Source organism: Aspergillus fumigatus, chromosome 8 (assembly GCF_000002655.1).
Source record: "Aspergillus fumigatus Af293 chromosome 8, whole genome shotgun sequence".
Taxonomy (NCBI): domain Eukaryota; kingdom Fungi; phylum Ascomycota; class Eurotiomycetes; order Eurotiales; family Aspergillaceae; genus Aspergillus; species Aspergillus fumigatus.
This window is the reverse complement of record NC_007201.1, coordinates 346,685-360,757: the sequence shown is the minus strand read 5'-3', so window position 1 is coordinate 360,757 and position 14,073 is coordinate 346,685. Positions and strand designations below refer to the sequence as shown.

The window sequence follows — 14,073 nt, the reverse complement described above, 5'->3', positions numbered from 1 at the left end:
CATGGGAACTGCTGATAGACTGGGGCCATCAAGCTCCTTTATGTGCCGGCTTTGGCGGGTCTAATTTATTGGCATTTTGTGTGGGCAGCCCGATGAGGATCAGAGGGGCTGGCAAAGGGGCCGAAGGTACTGTGGAGATTTGGGGCTTTTTTGAACGAAGTTGAGCTAGTGACTTGGTTCATAGGAAGACTATGGATAGGACGAATGACTATATAGTATATACCTGAAGCTCGAAGCAGGAGTGGTGGTAGATGGTTGACTGTTGGTAGGTAGATGGACAATATATTTTCCTCTGCACTCACAATGGTCAACGCCATGACAAACATTACATGAGTAACAGATCGAACGTGCACCGTCACTAGATGTAGTAGTCGACGAAGCTGCCCACCATGGGCCCAACAGCTGGTCTGATAAACAGTGACATCGGTACAACAGCATCGACCCATGGAGATCGGAGATCCTTCCTGGGAGCAGTTGCCATGATGTGTTCTTTCAAGCACAATCCTAGTTCCTAGGTAGAGATGTGCAAGCAGCATTCTCTCTTTTCTACTGATTATTAATTATTCAATGGTTCTGTCGTTAGTAATGCACGTGGTAGTGGAATAATGCACCACCGGGAAGCTGCCCAAAGATTCATCCCAACGGACACCGCACTACTCCGTTAACACCCCACTTTTCATAATGGTGGTATCGTCATCATCATCAACAGTCTACTTTTCCTTCGCTATTTGTCAGCTGCTCCAGGATTTAACAAACGGTAAACGCGTCAACTCCGCAACCAGAAGGGTTCTAACAGTGTGTGGAGCTTGAAATTGCTATCTCACGCCACTCTTGGCGAATGATCTTCGTGGTCGTTAGGGTGTCAGCACGATTATGTGATCAAATGTAAGTTTCTTGGAGGAGCCTTCTGGGGATGTGTCTTTCTGCCAGGCTGTAGGCCATTCGGGATGTCTGTTCCCCCTATCCGGCAGAAGACGTTTGTTCTCTGAAGCATTTAAGAGATGGATTGCGCTTTGGAGTTTGATCCAAAAGCCTGAACGGACTCAACGACAAAAGCATCACACCCCACAATCTACCACACTGCAGGCTATCCCACCAGACTTACTCGCTAATATGAAGGAAGCTATCGTCAACAAGGAGATTAAAGTAGAGATCAAGGATGTCGCCGTCCCAAAGCCTGGGCCGGACGAGGTCTTAATCAAAGTCGTCGTTGCAGGTTCGTTGCCCGTCCTTTCTCTCGCTCGATAAGCTCCGTGACGTCGTCATCTTCAAATCCAGCTGACACGGCTGCCAGGAACCAACCCTAAGGACTGGAAACTGCCTAGCTGGCTTCCAGCGAGCAACAACACCAATACAGGCGATGATATCGCCGGCACAGTTGAGGCCGTTGGCGACAATGTCTTCGGCTTCTCCAAGGGTGACCGGGCCGCTGCATTCCACGTCATGATGACGCTGCACGGCGCCTTTGCCGAGTATGCCATTGCACCCTCGAATACTGTCTTCGCCCTGCCGTCGGCCGTCTCCTACGAGGAGGCTGCCACCATCCCGCTGGCTGCGTTCACCTCCGCCGTCGCGCTGTTTCATCAGCTCCGGTTTCCGTCGCCGTGGGACGCCGAGGCAGCGCAGGACAGCAACGGGAAGCGGCCTGTTATCATCTACGGCGCGTCCACGGCAATTGGCGCATTTGCCATCAAGCTCGCGCAGGCAGCGAATATTCACCCCGTCATTGCCGTGGGGAGCAAGAACAGCGAGTTTGTCGTGCCGTTTTTGAACCCCGGCAAGGGTGACCGGATCGTGGACTACACGGCATACAAAACGTCTGACGAGCTGGCTATCGCACTGAAGGATGCCATTAAGGACGCTGGTGTCGAGGATGGACGCGCATACGATGCGTACGACTGCGTCTCGGAGAACGAGACGTATGTCACTCTGAGCAAGGTCATTGCCGGGCCTCCAGACGCCAATGGTAGGAAGCCGAGAATCACGCACGTGTTGCCTGTGGATGAGAGCGCAGCGGATCCGAGCGTGGAGCTTGTGAGAACGTCAGTGGCTCACGTACACAAGGTGCCCCTTTTTGGCACGGTCTGGTCGGCTGCCTTCGCCAGGGGGCTGCGAGATGGATGGCTCACCGCGCACCCGTATGAGGTGGTGAAGGGAGGCCTTGGAGGTTTGGAGGGGGCGCTTAGAGGTCTTAAGGACGGCACGGTCAGGGCCAAGAAGATGGTGATCCGGATTGGGGAGACGGAGGGTGTTGCACAGTAGAAAGCGACACCTACGGATAGAAGTGTTCTAATGACAAGCGGCTTGTTCAAGCTATTTAGCTGTCCTCAACTGGAAAGATTAGAACAGCTTCAGACATTAACTAGATATGCCTCCCTGCAACAGCCTCGCTATTGGGAAGTTCATTAATTATGAACATCGCAGCCTTTTCTAATCTACTCCGTATCCTTCCCTCTACTTATGACTTGTTTTTCCATAACTGAGAAGCGACATGAAACGGACTTTATGGATTCACTAGAAAAGCTAATGGATACAGAATCTCGACATCCAGCCATGGCAGGTACCCTGGTTTATAATGAGCCATTGCCTACATCCTTCACAACTCAATTGTGTTTTTATTATTCCTGCTTTCTCTTCCGGTAGCAGGCCGACGCATGAGTGCGTGTCGTCTCCGAAACAAACTGTTGCAAAATGGCTAACTATTTCCTGATTACGGCCTCGTGGTCATCGGTGTGATTCTCATCATCTGGACGGTTTACTGGTTTATCAAGGGGCAGAAGAGATTCTCACGTCAGCATGTCCTCTCGACAACCACCACCATAGTTAACTCATCTGCATCGCTGTGAAACAGCGGCAGACCAATCTGCACTGATGCACTGGATGTGAGGTACTCTCTTTCTGTGCCATTGACGGACTAGGTATCAAATCGGTTCAGCGGAGAAGTTCTCAACTTCATGAGTATGACACGTGCGAGCTACTCCATATGTTCGCCTCTCAGACATTACTGACTCCTAAATGGAAGGACACGCAAAGTAAACCTAGATGGAATGGCGTCCCCCCATATTTCGACTGACACGTATGCATCGGAATAGCTGACCAGGAAATAGGGGTTCGGCAGCATCACCCCGTACTGCACTCCATCGCGCGGGGTCAACCCCAGTGTGTCTTCAAGACCCTGTCAGGAAGATATTAACAACATTGGTATGTTACATTACATTACTCAAGGGTTGAAAAGCCGTAATCTCGGCTGTTGCCAATTCTACTGCCCAGTTGACAAAATGATAGCGGGAGTGATAGTGACATCCCTTGGGCTCGGCGGCAACGGTCACGTCGCATAGCGTCACGCTCCCTTTCAGCTGCTGCAAACCCCTTTTGACCCATTAAACAGTGGAATGATAACCCCAAAGGGCATGTGCTTCGATATACACGTCCTCATGTCGTTACATCGAACTGAGATTACGGAGACCCCTCACGCGACTAAGCGCCTTGGCGACCCTCCACGCGGGGAGTCACATTGCCTTTTCTGCACCAAGTGAAGCTCTCATTGGGCAGATAAGCCCAGCTCCCTTTCATCTGCCGACGTCGCATGCAGGATGGTCAGGTACGTGAAACCTGGCCTGTGACTCGAGATTACTGCAAGATCGACGGCCGTCGGATCACCGGAACCTGGTTCTTCACTGAATCGCTGCCTTATCTCTTCATCTGATTTGATCCCTATCTTGTGACACGTTGCCATCAGGGTTACTAGTGATAGGGCTCTGGTTAATATTATATCTACAACGCGACGATGGGACTTGACCAGGGAGCGACGCTGTGTGGTGAGTGTTGTAGATGTCGAATGAAGGCAGGGATGAAGACCAGGAGATTCAGAGATAAATAGGGAGCGTTTCTTGTGGTATTTACAATGCACAGAACGACTCATCCGACAAGCTCATACATCGACAAGCTCGACTGAAACGACAACAATGCGCTTTGCAACTTCCACCATCGTCAAGGTCGCCCTTCTGCTTAGCAGTCTTTGTGTCGACGCCGCAGTGATGTGGAATCGTGATACCAGTAGTACTGATCTGGAGGCGCGCGCTAGCTCCGGTTATCGCTCGGTCGTCTACTTTGTCAACTGGGTTAGTACTATCTCACACCACACCGAATACCGCTGCTCACTATCTAGGCAATTTACGGGCGCAACCATAATCCCCAGGATCTTCCTGTCGAGAGGCTCACGCACGTGCTCTACGCCTTTGCAAATGTGCGCCCTGAAACGGGGGAAGTCTATATGACAGACTCTTGGGCTGATATTGAGAAACATTACCCCGGTGACTCCTGGTCTGATACTGGCAACAATGTCTATGGCTGTATCAAACAGTTGTATCTCTTGAAGAAGCAGAACCGTAACCTCAAGGTTCTCTTGTCCATTGGCGGGTGGACCTACTCTCCCAACTTTGCTCCGGCGGCTAGTACCGACGCTGGACGGAAGAACTTTGCGAAGACTGCGGTGAAGCTGCTGCAGGACCTGGGATTTGATGGACTGGATATTGATTGGGAGGTGAGTTGATGTATGACTTCAACATGACACTGGCTAACAGGCCTAGTACCCTGAAAACGACCAGCAAGCGAACGACTTTGTTCTGTTGCTGAAGGAAGTGAGAACTGTATGTACTGATGAATGCAACCCCTAGTGGACATATTACTAAGGTCACTAGGCCCTCGACAGTTACAGTGCTGCAAATGCGGGCGGCCAGCACTTCCTTCTGACGGTGGCTTCTCCAGCTGGTTAGTACGCACTGTCTCCTGCAATTACTTGAACCAGTCTGATCCAGCACAGGTCCCGATAAGATCAAGGTCCTTCACCTCAAGGACATGGATCAGCAATTGGACTTCTGGAATCTCATGGCCTACGATTATGCTGGCAGTTTCTCCTCCCTCAGCGGCCATCAAGCGAATGTCTACAACGACACCTCCAACCCGCTCTCCACACCATTCAACACCCAGACGGCACTCGATCTGTATCGCGCCGGCGGAGTCCCCGCCAACAAAATCGTCCTAGGCATGCCTCTCTACGGCCGCTCATTCGCCAACACCGACGGACCTGGTAAGCCTTATAACGGCGTTGGCCAGGGTAGCTGGGAGAATGGAGTGTGGGACTACAAGGCGCTCCCTCAAGCTGGCGCCACGGAGCATGTCCTTCCCGACATCATGGCGAGCTACAGCTACGACGCGACAAACAAGTTCTTGATCAGCTATGACAACCCTCAAGTGGCGAATCTGAAGTCTGGCTATATCAAGTCCTTGGGATTGGGAGGCGCCATGTGGTGGGACAGCAGCAGCGACAAGACCGGAAGTGATAGTCTGATTACCACGGTGAGTGCTTATTTGGGCGGCCTGCTGGTCCAATGCTGATATCCTCTCAGGTAGTAAATGCACTCGGAGGCACGGGAGTCTTCGAACAGAGTCAGAATGAATTGGACTATCCGGTGTCGCAGTATGATAACCTGCGCAATGGCATGCAAACCTGAAGGACAGGAGCCTTTCGTGGTAGAGTGAGGCACAGACTGGAGGCGAGAAGGATGAATACATTCTGGGAATGAAGTATAGGGATCTCAGATTATAGTATTTGTTTTTTTCGCGCTTTCAGTCGAGTTCAGGCTTCATATCTTCATATATGTCTGTATACGGGATCCGCGGATTCCATTCATGTGTCATCGGACATCCAAAGCCAATCAGTTCCATGCCAAGACCATATTTCTGACCTGTACGACGCCATTAGTTCCTCCAAGTAACGTCTATAATATAACAGCCGATTTACCAGCCATGAGAGCTCATCATCAGTACCATGTCCGTCGATAGCAGTAACAAGGACGTCTCGTTTGTAGGTGCCTCATTCAATAATGCCCTTGCGTGCAACTAATTCCATTTAGGCAGCCGGCATAGCCGCAGTAGGAGTTGAACTTCTCACCCACCCATTCGACACGCTCATTACTCGATTACAATCCCCCGCCTACGCCTCAACATATCAACGTGCAAACGGCCGCATCAACCCAGTTCTCTACCGAGGGTTATATCAAGGCTTCGGCCCAACGATCATCACCAGTATCCCCGCCTCAGTCGCCTTCTTCACCATCTACGAAGCCACGAAATCAACGCTGCAACCCAACGAGGCCATTCCATCATCAAAAACCCGCGAGCTAGCCACGTACGCCATTAGCAGCGCAGTAGCAGATCTGGTAGCATGCGCCATCACTAATCCCGCCGAGGTGTTGAAGCAGAACGCGCAGGTCGTGCATGCTCAATCCGAGCATAGCCGCTCGCCGCTGCTATCGACCGTCAGGCACTTCTCCAGGCATCCGACGAAGCTCTGGGCCGGATACACCATGCTCGCTGCTGGTCATCTCCCCGGGACGAGTCTGACGTTCTCCATGTATGAGTATCTCAAGTCCTCGTGGTTTGAGGTACCGCAGGGCTCCTCCAGTGATGTTCGTGCGCATTTCAAGGGAAGTTTCTACGGCGGTGCGCTGGCGAGCGCGGCGGTATCGCTGCTCTTCGTACCAGTTGATGTAGTGAAGACGCGCATGAGGCTTGCGGCGGGTACTCCCATCTATGCTCGACTGCCCTTGAAGGCTGACATTCGGCCTATACCTCCGTCCGTGAAGGCAGAGGGGATATCATCTGCGAATGCTGTGGCTGTAGCAAAGGGTATTTTGTTGAAGGAGGGTGTACAAGGTCTTTTCAGAGGAGGGGCTTTGACTTGCCTCGCGGCTGGGCTGGGAGGTGGTTTGTTTCTTGGGTGTTATGATGCTCTGAAGGTATACTTTGGAGGTCAGGGATGATCAGGGGGCATTCGACATGCCTGCGGCCTTTTCCACTCTTCGTTGGGAACTTGTATAATAGATATCTCTAATCTTCATAAACATAGTATAGAATATTGGTTTTTGAATGCCATGCCTTAAAACGTAGAAGGTGCGGCTGTATCGCACATCCTTGTCTACCGGATTATGCATCGCAGATTCTATTAGAGAATTGCCGTCGAGGGTCTGCGCTACAGTCTGACTACTGATTACAGGCCTGTGCATTACCCAAATAACCACGTACTGAGATCCAAGTACTGAATGAGGTACATGAGATCACATATCTAGATTATTGAGATGCGCCGGAAACGTCAGTTGAATATCAGGAGTGAGCATCCATAGAAGTGCGGGTTTTCATCTCTCGCCTTGTTCCCCAAGATTCATCGCAGCACTAACACACGCCAGATGACTGAAGGCTTGTGGGGTATTGCCAATCTGCTCCCCTGATATGGCCACTTCTTCGGAGAACATGCCCAAATGATTCGCAAAGGAGAGCATGTTGTCAAAATGTGCAACTGCCGCCTTTCGTAATTGGGGATAGAGTGGATCGTCCTTCTGATATGGCATTGCTTTTGAGGCCTGAGTATCATGTTAGTATGCTGGTTTCCCGAGGGAAACAAGGACGTACCCGCATCATTGCTTCGACTAGCCAAAAAGTCACCATGACGAATGCGCCCTCGCCGCCACCAATCCCTGGACTTGGGTCAGTAGCGAAGGTAGTCGTGTAGGAGAGAACATACCATCATCCACTTTTGTGTGGTCATATCGGGATACCATATTCGCAACTGATAACCCGCCTTTGGCCGGGGCACACATGATCTTCTTTAAAGTGGACAGAAATCTGGGGTCATTTGGAGCAACGAAGAATACAAGCGGTGCAATAAGAACAGCTGCATCGAGCACATCCTGATCCTCATAGCTCATACAGAAATACTTTCCCTTGAGGTTGAAGCCTTTGGTCATGATCTCGTCGTAGAGCTCATCACGCGCGCGCCTCCACTGATCCACATCTGGACATGGTAGGTTAGATCGTTTCTCTGTTAGACGTATTGCTCTGTCCAGTGCAACCCAGAGCATGATTTTGCTGTAGACAAAATTCTGCTCCTTGCCTCGGACTTCCCACAGTGATCTGTCGGGTTCGTTCCGAACTCTGATTACATGCGCCATCATGCGTCGGATAGCGACCCACTGCTCATAGGAGATAGGTCGTCCGTGTTTGTTGTAGAGGTAAACACTGTCCATGAGCTCCCCATAGATATCCAGCTGTATATGTGTTGCAGCGGCGTTTCCGATACGAACGGGTTTACTACCCTTGTATCCCTCTAGGTGGTCCAGCTCAGTTTCCGGAATGTCACTCTCCCCTCGAATCGTCACCATTATGGGCAGGAATGGAGCATCAGCTACACATTCGTTATCCCTCACGGGAGGGAAGACGCGGTCGAAGATAAAGTTGATGTATGCTTCGGCTTCCAAGGGATAGCCGTTCTTGAGGAACACGTACACGACAAAGGCAGCATCACGAAGCCAGGAGTACCGATAGTCCCAGTTGCGGGACCCCCCGACGTACTCGGGAAGGGAGAACGTAGGAGCTGCAACGATTGCTCCGGTAGGTTTGTAGGTGAGGAGCTTCAGCACCAACAGGCTACGCTCAACCTGTTCTCGGTAGTGACCGCGGAACATACAATGGGCGATCCAGCCAACCCAGAAGTCCAGCGTCTCTTTTTCCAGTCTGTCCAGGTAGTGTCGTAAGGCGCCCTCCTCAGGAAGACTTGTTTCCGGGTTGTGAAGCACAAATGAGATTGATTGCCCTTCTATCATTCTCACTCTGGCATGTAGTCCAGGCCCTTTCGGTCCTTCCTTCTCCTGGAGATTTAGATCCACCGGAGAAATAGCATCAGCTGGCTCAAGTGAAGTGTCGATACCAGAATGGATAGTCAAGTCCAGTTTTTGCGTCTCACTCTCAAAAGAATATTTCCTGAGCGCACCACTGGAGCTCTCTGGAGCAATCCAATGACCAGTGTGTCGGTCTCTTGCATAGTTGAACGCAGGAAAGATCTCAAAATCCATCTCCATTTCACCCCTCACGCACTCGACCCTCCGAACAACGCCTGAATGGCATGGTCTCTGCGGGTCATTACGAGCAATGGGGTCATCGCAAATACACCACTCAGGGTGCGACCTGTGACTTGATATAGGCAGGTAGTCGAGTAGACTAACCACCCCCTGTTCGTTAATCCATCGGGTCTCCAACATGTTCGTGTATGGTCGATATCGCTGCTTGCTGATTGGTTGAATATCCGGTACTGGGGATATGGAGAAGTGTCCTCCCTGTGTACAGTCAAGGATGCGACAGAAGACGGAGGGCGAATCGAAGACAGGCCAGCACATGTAGTCAAGGCTGCCAGTTTTGCTGATCAGGGCGCAGGTGTGCATGTCCCCCACCAGGCCATAGTCTTCTATGCTAGTGTACGGTGATGTAGTTCCTTCCATCATCAATTGATTTGTCCTTTCCATCTTCAGTTGAAATGTCCGGTGAGATACAAAGATTAGGCTTGATGGTTATAGTCCCTGAATGAATCTATTGATGGTGTAGTTTGTGGAATGTGGTTGGAGGTCTGGTCACCTGGTGATCCGTGACATCACTGATCCGGGGTATCCGTTGGTCTACACCTCCTCTTCCATGCCCACCTGATGGAAGATGCAGCTGATAATTGGTTGAGAGGTAGACAACATAGGTAGTCTCTGCTTGTTTGTGCTTTAGAAAGTCAGCGAATCCCACCCCGGTTACCATACTGTATATGTAGCTGAAATCAACAATGTGGCAGGAAGCTCAAGGTATATATAATGCTTCCGAAGTCACCCACTCAATATCGCAATAGAAAACTTACCTTACTACTTTATAGAGTCTATGTAATTATTTATGTGCATGCATTCCTTAATATCCTTGAGTCCATGGTTACTCATAATAAATAGTACAGACCATTCCTTACACAGATACAAGCCCTCTCCATTACTCTGCTACTAGCACTTCAGCAGCTATCAATTGAAGAAATTCATTATCATCCGTTACATAAACACAGTGTTTATTTTATTGATCACACAAGTTTGTGTCTCAACTTATGATCTAAATGTGAGTGAGAATCCTCAGCTGAAGCACTGTTAAGTGTTTCTGGATCGCCTAAAGTGTTCGGATGATCAAACACCAATTACGGCTGACCTTTTGACGGCAGATCAGGAATCGAGAAACGGTGATTATCATTCGATTCAATGAAGACACAAAACCAAAAATGTATCAGAGCACAGGAACATGAAATGCGAGGAATGACCCGAGAAGAGACGCTTCTCCTGAACACAGCATGGGATATCAGACAGACAGAATTTACAGTAATCGTTAGACAACAGGTAGCAAACTATATGGGCGTAGCTCGCTATTCTGCGCGCGCTTCTTCTACCCAAGCTTTGAAATCATGGTTGAACCCAGCAAATCCCTTCCTTGAATCCTCCGCCAGACCAACATACCTGGCGAGGAAGCCCTCCCCCATGAGAAATGAAAGAAGACCTGTGAACGTCTCTTCATGGACGAACCTCGTGCGGCTCTGTCCCTGTTCCGAGGCCGGAATCTCCTCGAATCGAAACACATGCTCCCCAGTGAAAATCCCTGGGACAGAACCGACCCAGCTAAACATGGACTGCGTGTTTGATGAGACGACGGGCGAGAACTTCATCTTTCCGTAGCCTGCACAGACGTTCAATTTGTCTCCAGGTTGAAGATCGGTAGATGATTTAGTTGAGTCAACCGCTGATATCGAGCGGATGAATCCATTGGGTGAGTATTTCGAGATGGATGAAAAGTCGAGGAACTGGTGGGACGTGTCAGAACGCCAATTTTTGCGTGGTTGAAATTAAGGTTTCTTAGCATCCAACGGGAGCCATACCTTCTCTCTGACAGTTGCTGGAGGGGCATTGATCTCAATACTCGTGGCGATTAAATACATGATGCTGGTTGTCAGGTCTTTCCGGGCAGCTGGTTGTTTTCAAAATGGTTTTTGCAGACTAACAGAGTGATTTTGTGCTTCTCGCTGATAATGGTTTGATGGAGTCATCTGGCAAGGTGGGCGCCTCTCTATATAAGCTCGGTAATCATTGCCCGAATCGGCACTCTGTGTGGCCGTTGCCGGTTGTTGACAGGAAATGATTGGCTCAAATGGAGCATGGGATTCCGTGCCCAGACTGGTCGTGGGGTTGACAGAGCTTCTGACCCAGTCCAATGGGTTTTGGGGTCAACCGATAGCATAAAAAACCTATGCGGTTGGGTTATCGGTACCCGCTCTACCTATGTTATATTAATATACTCGTATATAATGTGTATATAACTTTAGTCTACACCCTTTTTAGTAGGTATAAATTATATTTTTATATATGTAACTGTAGTCTATACTACTTTTAGTAGGCAGTAGAGTAGTTCTGCCCCCTATTAGGTTACCCATACCCAGGTGAGTTAGATACCATTATCCCATACCCATGCAGGTTGTTCAGGGTCAATCCTAAGCCGCCCATATTATGGGTTTGCGGGTTGGGTCAGCCAGTCTATTTCGTGCCCAGTGATCTCAGCCTCAAGCCCTCGGCCCCCTCAGCCATGACAACTCACGAGTCCTCTGGCAAGAGCCATACAGCCAGCTTCATACTGCTATTTTCTCAAGTTGTTGGTCAGCAAGTCTTGCTAATGGTCAGGTGGCGTCCAGTAAGAATCCGCGAGCCAAAGGCATGCCAGCAATGCGCGTGTGCAAATGTGAAGTGTGACCAACAAGAAACGGGTGGGTGCAAGCCTTACGTTACTTTCTCAGTTCAAGTCCATTGAGCTTGGTGAAATATGGCTAGATGTTCTCGTTTAAAGGGGTAGTGCATCGCGCAGCCACCGGGGGCTCACAAGCGCAAGCTTACCTCTCCGTTGTAGGTACCCACAAGATCCGCAGGGTGGTTGACTCGAGAAAAAGCTTGAGGTTGTGGCTGGTCTTGTCGGCGTATCTTCCCAGTCTTCCCAGAAAACGGCTGACGCAGCGTCGAATACTGAACAGGCAGATTCACACCATGCGCAGAAAACCTCACAATTTTTCTTCTGTGGGTTGGAAGTCTTAGTTTTACTTGTGAAAGTGCATCAGCGATATTGACAAGTATTGGGTGGAGATAGCCTATTACTGCCCCTGTGTTGTCATCCTGCTTGACATGACCTTACCAGAGTTGCAACTAAAGAGCCCACTTCTTTTGAGCGTGATTCTAATGAAGCGTCTTGGTTTGGAGACTGACGGTTTCCTCAGCCATCAGAATTCCATTTTCAAACATTGAGTTTCTATTCGGCATGGATCCGTATTATGTGTATGCATTTTAGAGTCTATCTTCTAATAAACTCCATTCTCAAGGCCATATCAGAGGTTCACCATATTCGTCGCATCACCCATTGACCACCATAGTCTCACCATTGTATAGAGTGAGCATTTCATCCATCCTTCATAGTCTTCATTGCCTTCATCTGCTTCTGGAAATGCCTCAATAACTTTAACATACCATGCATCAATCTCCTTTACACAGTCCATGTCATGGGTTTTCTTATGTTCTTCTGCTAATAGCACTTTGTTTACTAGCAGCTCAAGAACCTCATCATCAATCATCATACAGACACGGTACTTATTCCACCGATCCCACATACCTTGTCCTTCTACCCAAGATTCAAAACGTGAACGCACATCCTTGATTGACGCACCATTAAGTCGCCTCCATGATAGTTAACTGGTGGCATGCCCATAGCTCATTGTTTGAGCGTGGGGTCTGCATTTTGAAGACCCATGGTGTGGAGGTCCTGGTAGACTTCTTGCTTAATCCAGGAATTAATGATGTCAATTACTTTGCGAAATGCTGGGTCTGATTTGTATGTAGTGCGATAGACTACCCAGCCCCATGAGGTTTGCTGACGTCCACGAATGTCAGCAAGAATTCGGCGAGACACACGCTCTCTGTCTCTAGAGTACATAATTATCATTGAAGTGGGAGGTCTGTAGATGAAGAGCGATTAGGAAGGCGGAAGATAAAGGAGGCAGGAGTGGTATTAATATATACACAGCGGTTCGGATATATTTGGTTCCGTCTTGGCTGGAAATAGTTACTGGCCTGATTCTGTATGGTAATGTGCTTGTGTTGGCCCCCTCCGCGTTAACTCATTTATATGGTTAATTCATACGCGAAATGACAAGGGATGGAGGTCTGCGTCTTTCAATCTACTTCTAAGCGACATAGCAACTTACCATCCATACACTACAAATGCGATAACAGCAAGGATAGTATAAAATGACGTAAGAATCTCTGCAATCAGCCTGTTGAAACTGGTAGAATCAAGCGGTCGCATTGGTCAACTGAGAAGTCAATAAGGTGGTATCGTCCTTGCGTTTGCCGATACTAGTCAGTATCTGTGCCTTAGGCGCACTCCCTCTTGTGCAGTGTGAGTGAGCATAAGGCACCTTTTCACTTCCATCTTACCTGAGGAGTTCGGGCTCACGCTATAGTAGATATCATTTTCTGTTCGAATCCGAGGAGCAGATGAGTATCATTCTGCACCTGGCTCTGGCCATGCTAATAGCCTTGGGCTCCACAAAAGGTTTAATCCATTTGTTGGAGAACCATCGCAATCTCCCGCGCATGACAATGCTCCTAGCCCAGATAAACGGAGGGCCTACCTCGGATGCTTTTGTACCACCTGTGTGTATGTAGATCGGTCCTCTACATTGTGCCCGCAATCAGACTGTCCCACTAAGAACTGTAACATGTGTCAAAGATATGTATCCCCTAAGATACACGAGCTACACTGAAGAATGCTGTCATGTGCTTGAGGAGCCGCAGGAATATCCTGCTGATCTGTATCTTGTCCAGCTGGTGCGACTAAATTGTAGGGCTACCAGATCATTCAAACACTTGCCCTCAATGCGTACAATCCACCACACATAGCTTCTTAGGATTCAGTCCAAACATATGTCACGGCTCTTGAAGCAGACTTAAAGCATTTGCAGCCATCTAGCGCGCACAACGGCATATAGGACTGTGAGTGATCCAGACTATAATATTGTAATATTAGGATGGCTAGGTACAAGGTCAGTATATGTTGTCATATATGACATTGTAACGTAAGTCCCTATTATACAGGTCCACTCTAGATGACGACTTCTCAAACCGCGACTGGAATAGC

The 14,073-nt window shown here is 49.2% G+C and overlaps 5 protein-coding genes across 5 annotated transcripts; 3 read left to right on the top strand and 2 right to left on the bottom strand.

The window, feature by feature from the left end:
• Nucleotides 1–1,113: 1,113 nt before the first annotated feature.
• On the top strand, nt 1,114–2,457 carry AFUA_8G01420 (zinc-binding alcohol dehydrogenase family protein; the record flags this gene model as incomplete). The annotated part of the gene is made up of 2 exons (XM_741971.2): nt 1,114–1,216; nt 1,295–2,457. 2 exons carry the CDS (start codon nt 1,114–1,116, stop codon nt 2,260–2,262), a joined length of 1,071 nt encoding a protein of 356 aa, XP_747064.1. The 3' UTR covers nt 2,263–2,457.
• A 1,294-nt stretch (nt 2,458–3,751) lies between these two features.
• On the top strand, nt 3,752–5,513 carry chiB1 (glycoside hydrolase family 18 protein; the record flags this gene model as incomplete). Its single annotated transcript, XM_741972.2, has 6 exons — nt 3,752–4,121; nt 4,169–4,543; nt 4,590–4,649; nt 4,701–4,770; nt 4,823–5,358; nt 5,409–5,513. The coding sequence occupies exons 1-6, from the start codon at nt 3,966–3,968 to the stop codon at nt 5,511–5,513; spliced, it is 1,302 nt and encodes a 433-aa protein (XP_747065.1). The 5' UTR covers nt 3,752–3,965.
• Nucleotides 5,514–5,830: 317 nt separating this feature from the next.
• On the top strand, nt 5,831–6,824 carry AFUA_8G01400 (putative mitochondrial carrier protein (Pet8); the record flags this gene model as incomplete). Its single annotated transcript, XM_741973.1, has 2 exons — nt 5,831–5,866; nt 5,916–6,824. 2 exons carry the CDS (start codon nt 5,831–5,833, stop codon nt 6,822–6,824), a joined length of 945 nt encoding a protein of 314 aa, XP_747066.1.
• Nucleotides 6,825–7,053: 229 nt separating this feature from the next.
• AFUA_8G01390 (glycoside hydrolase family 15 protein) lies at nt 7,054–9,494 on the bottom strand. Its single transcript, XM_741974.2, has 3 exons — nt 7,583–9,494; nt 7,471–7,535; nt 7,054–7,421 (listed from the first exon to the last, which is right to left on the bottom strand). Exons 1-3 carry the CDS (start codon nt 9,354–9,356, stop codon nt 7,197–7,199), a joined length of 2,064 nt encoding a protein of 687 aa, XP_747067.1. The 5' UTR covers nt 9,357–9,494; the 3' UTR covers nt 7,054–7,196.
• A 455-nt stretch (nt 9,495–9,949) lies between these two features.
• AFUA_8G01385 (SRPBCC domain-containing protein) lies at nt 9,950–11,142 on the bottom strand. The gene is made up of 2 exons (XM_077805263.1): nt 10,778–11,142; nt 9,950–10,702 (listed from the first exon to the last, which is right to left on the bottom strand). Exons 1-2 carry the CDS (start codon nt 10,835–10,837, stop codon nt 10,271–10,273), a joined length of 492 nt encoding a protein of 163 aa, XP_077661391.1. The 5' UTR covers nt 10,838–11,142; the 3' UTR covers nt 9,950–10,270.
• Nucleotides 11,143–14,073: the final 2,931 nt, after the last annotated feature.

Excerpts from the sequence above, each read along its gene's own strand:
- AFUA_8G01390 (XM_741974.2), bottom strand. The coding sequence starts at position 9,356 with ATGGAAAGGACAAATCAATTGATGATGGAAGGAACTACATCACCGTAC. Across the intron at positions 7,536-7,582 it reads CCACACAAAAGTGGATGATG|GGATTGGTGGCGGCGAGGGC; the intron begins GTATGTTCTCTC and ends ACCCAAGTCCAG. Across the intron at positions 7,422-7,470 it reads TAGTCGAAGCAATGATGCGG|GCCTCAAAAGCAATGCCATA; the intron begins GTACGTCCTTGT and ends CATGATACTCAG.
- AFUA_8G01385 (XM_077805263.1), bottom strand. The coding sequence starts at position 10,837 with ATGTATTTAATCGCCACGAGTATTGAGATCAATGCCCCTCCAGCAACT. Across the intron at positions 10,703-10,777 it reads CAGCAACTGTCAGAGAGAAG|TTCCTCGACTTTTCATCCAT; the intron begins GTATGGCTCCCG and ends ACGTCCCACCAG.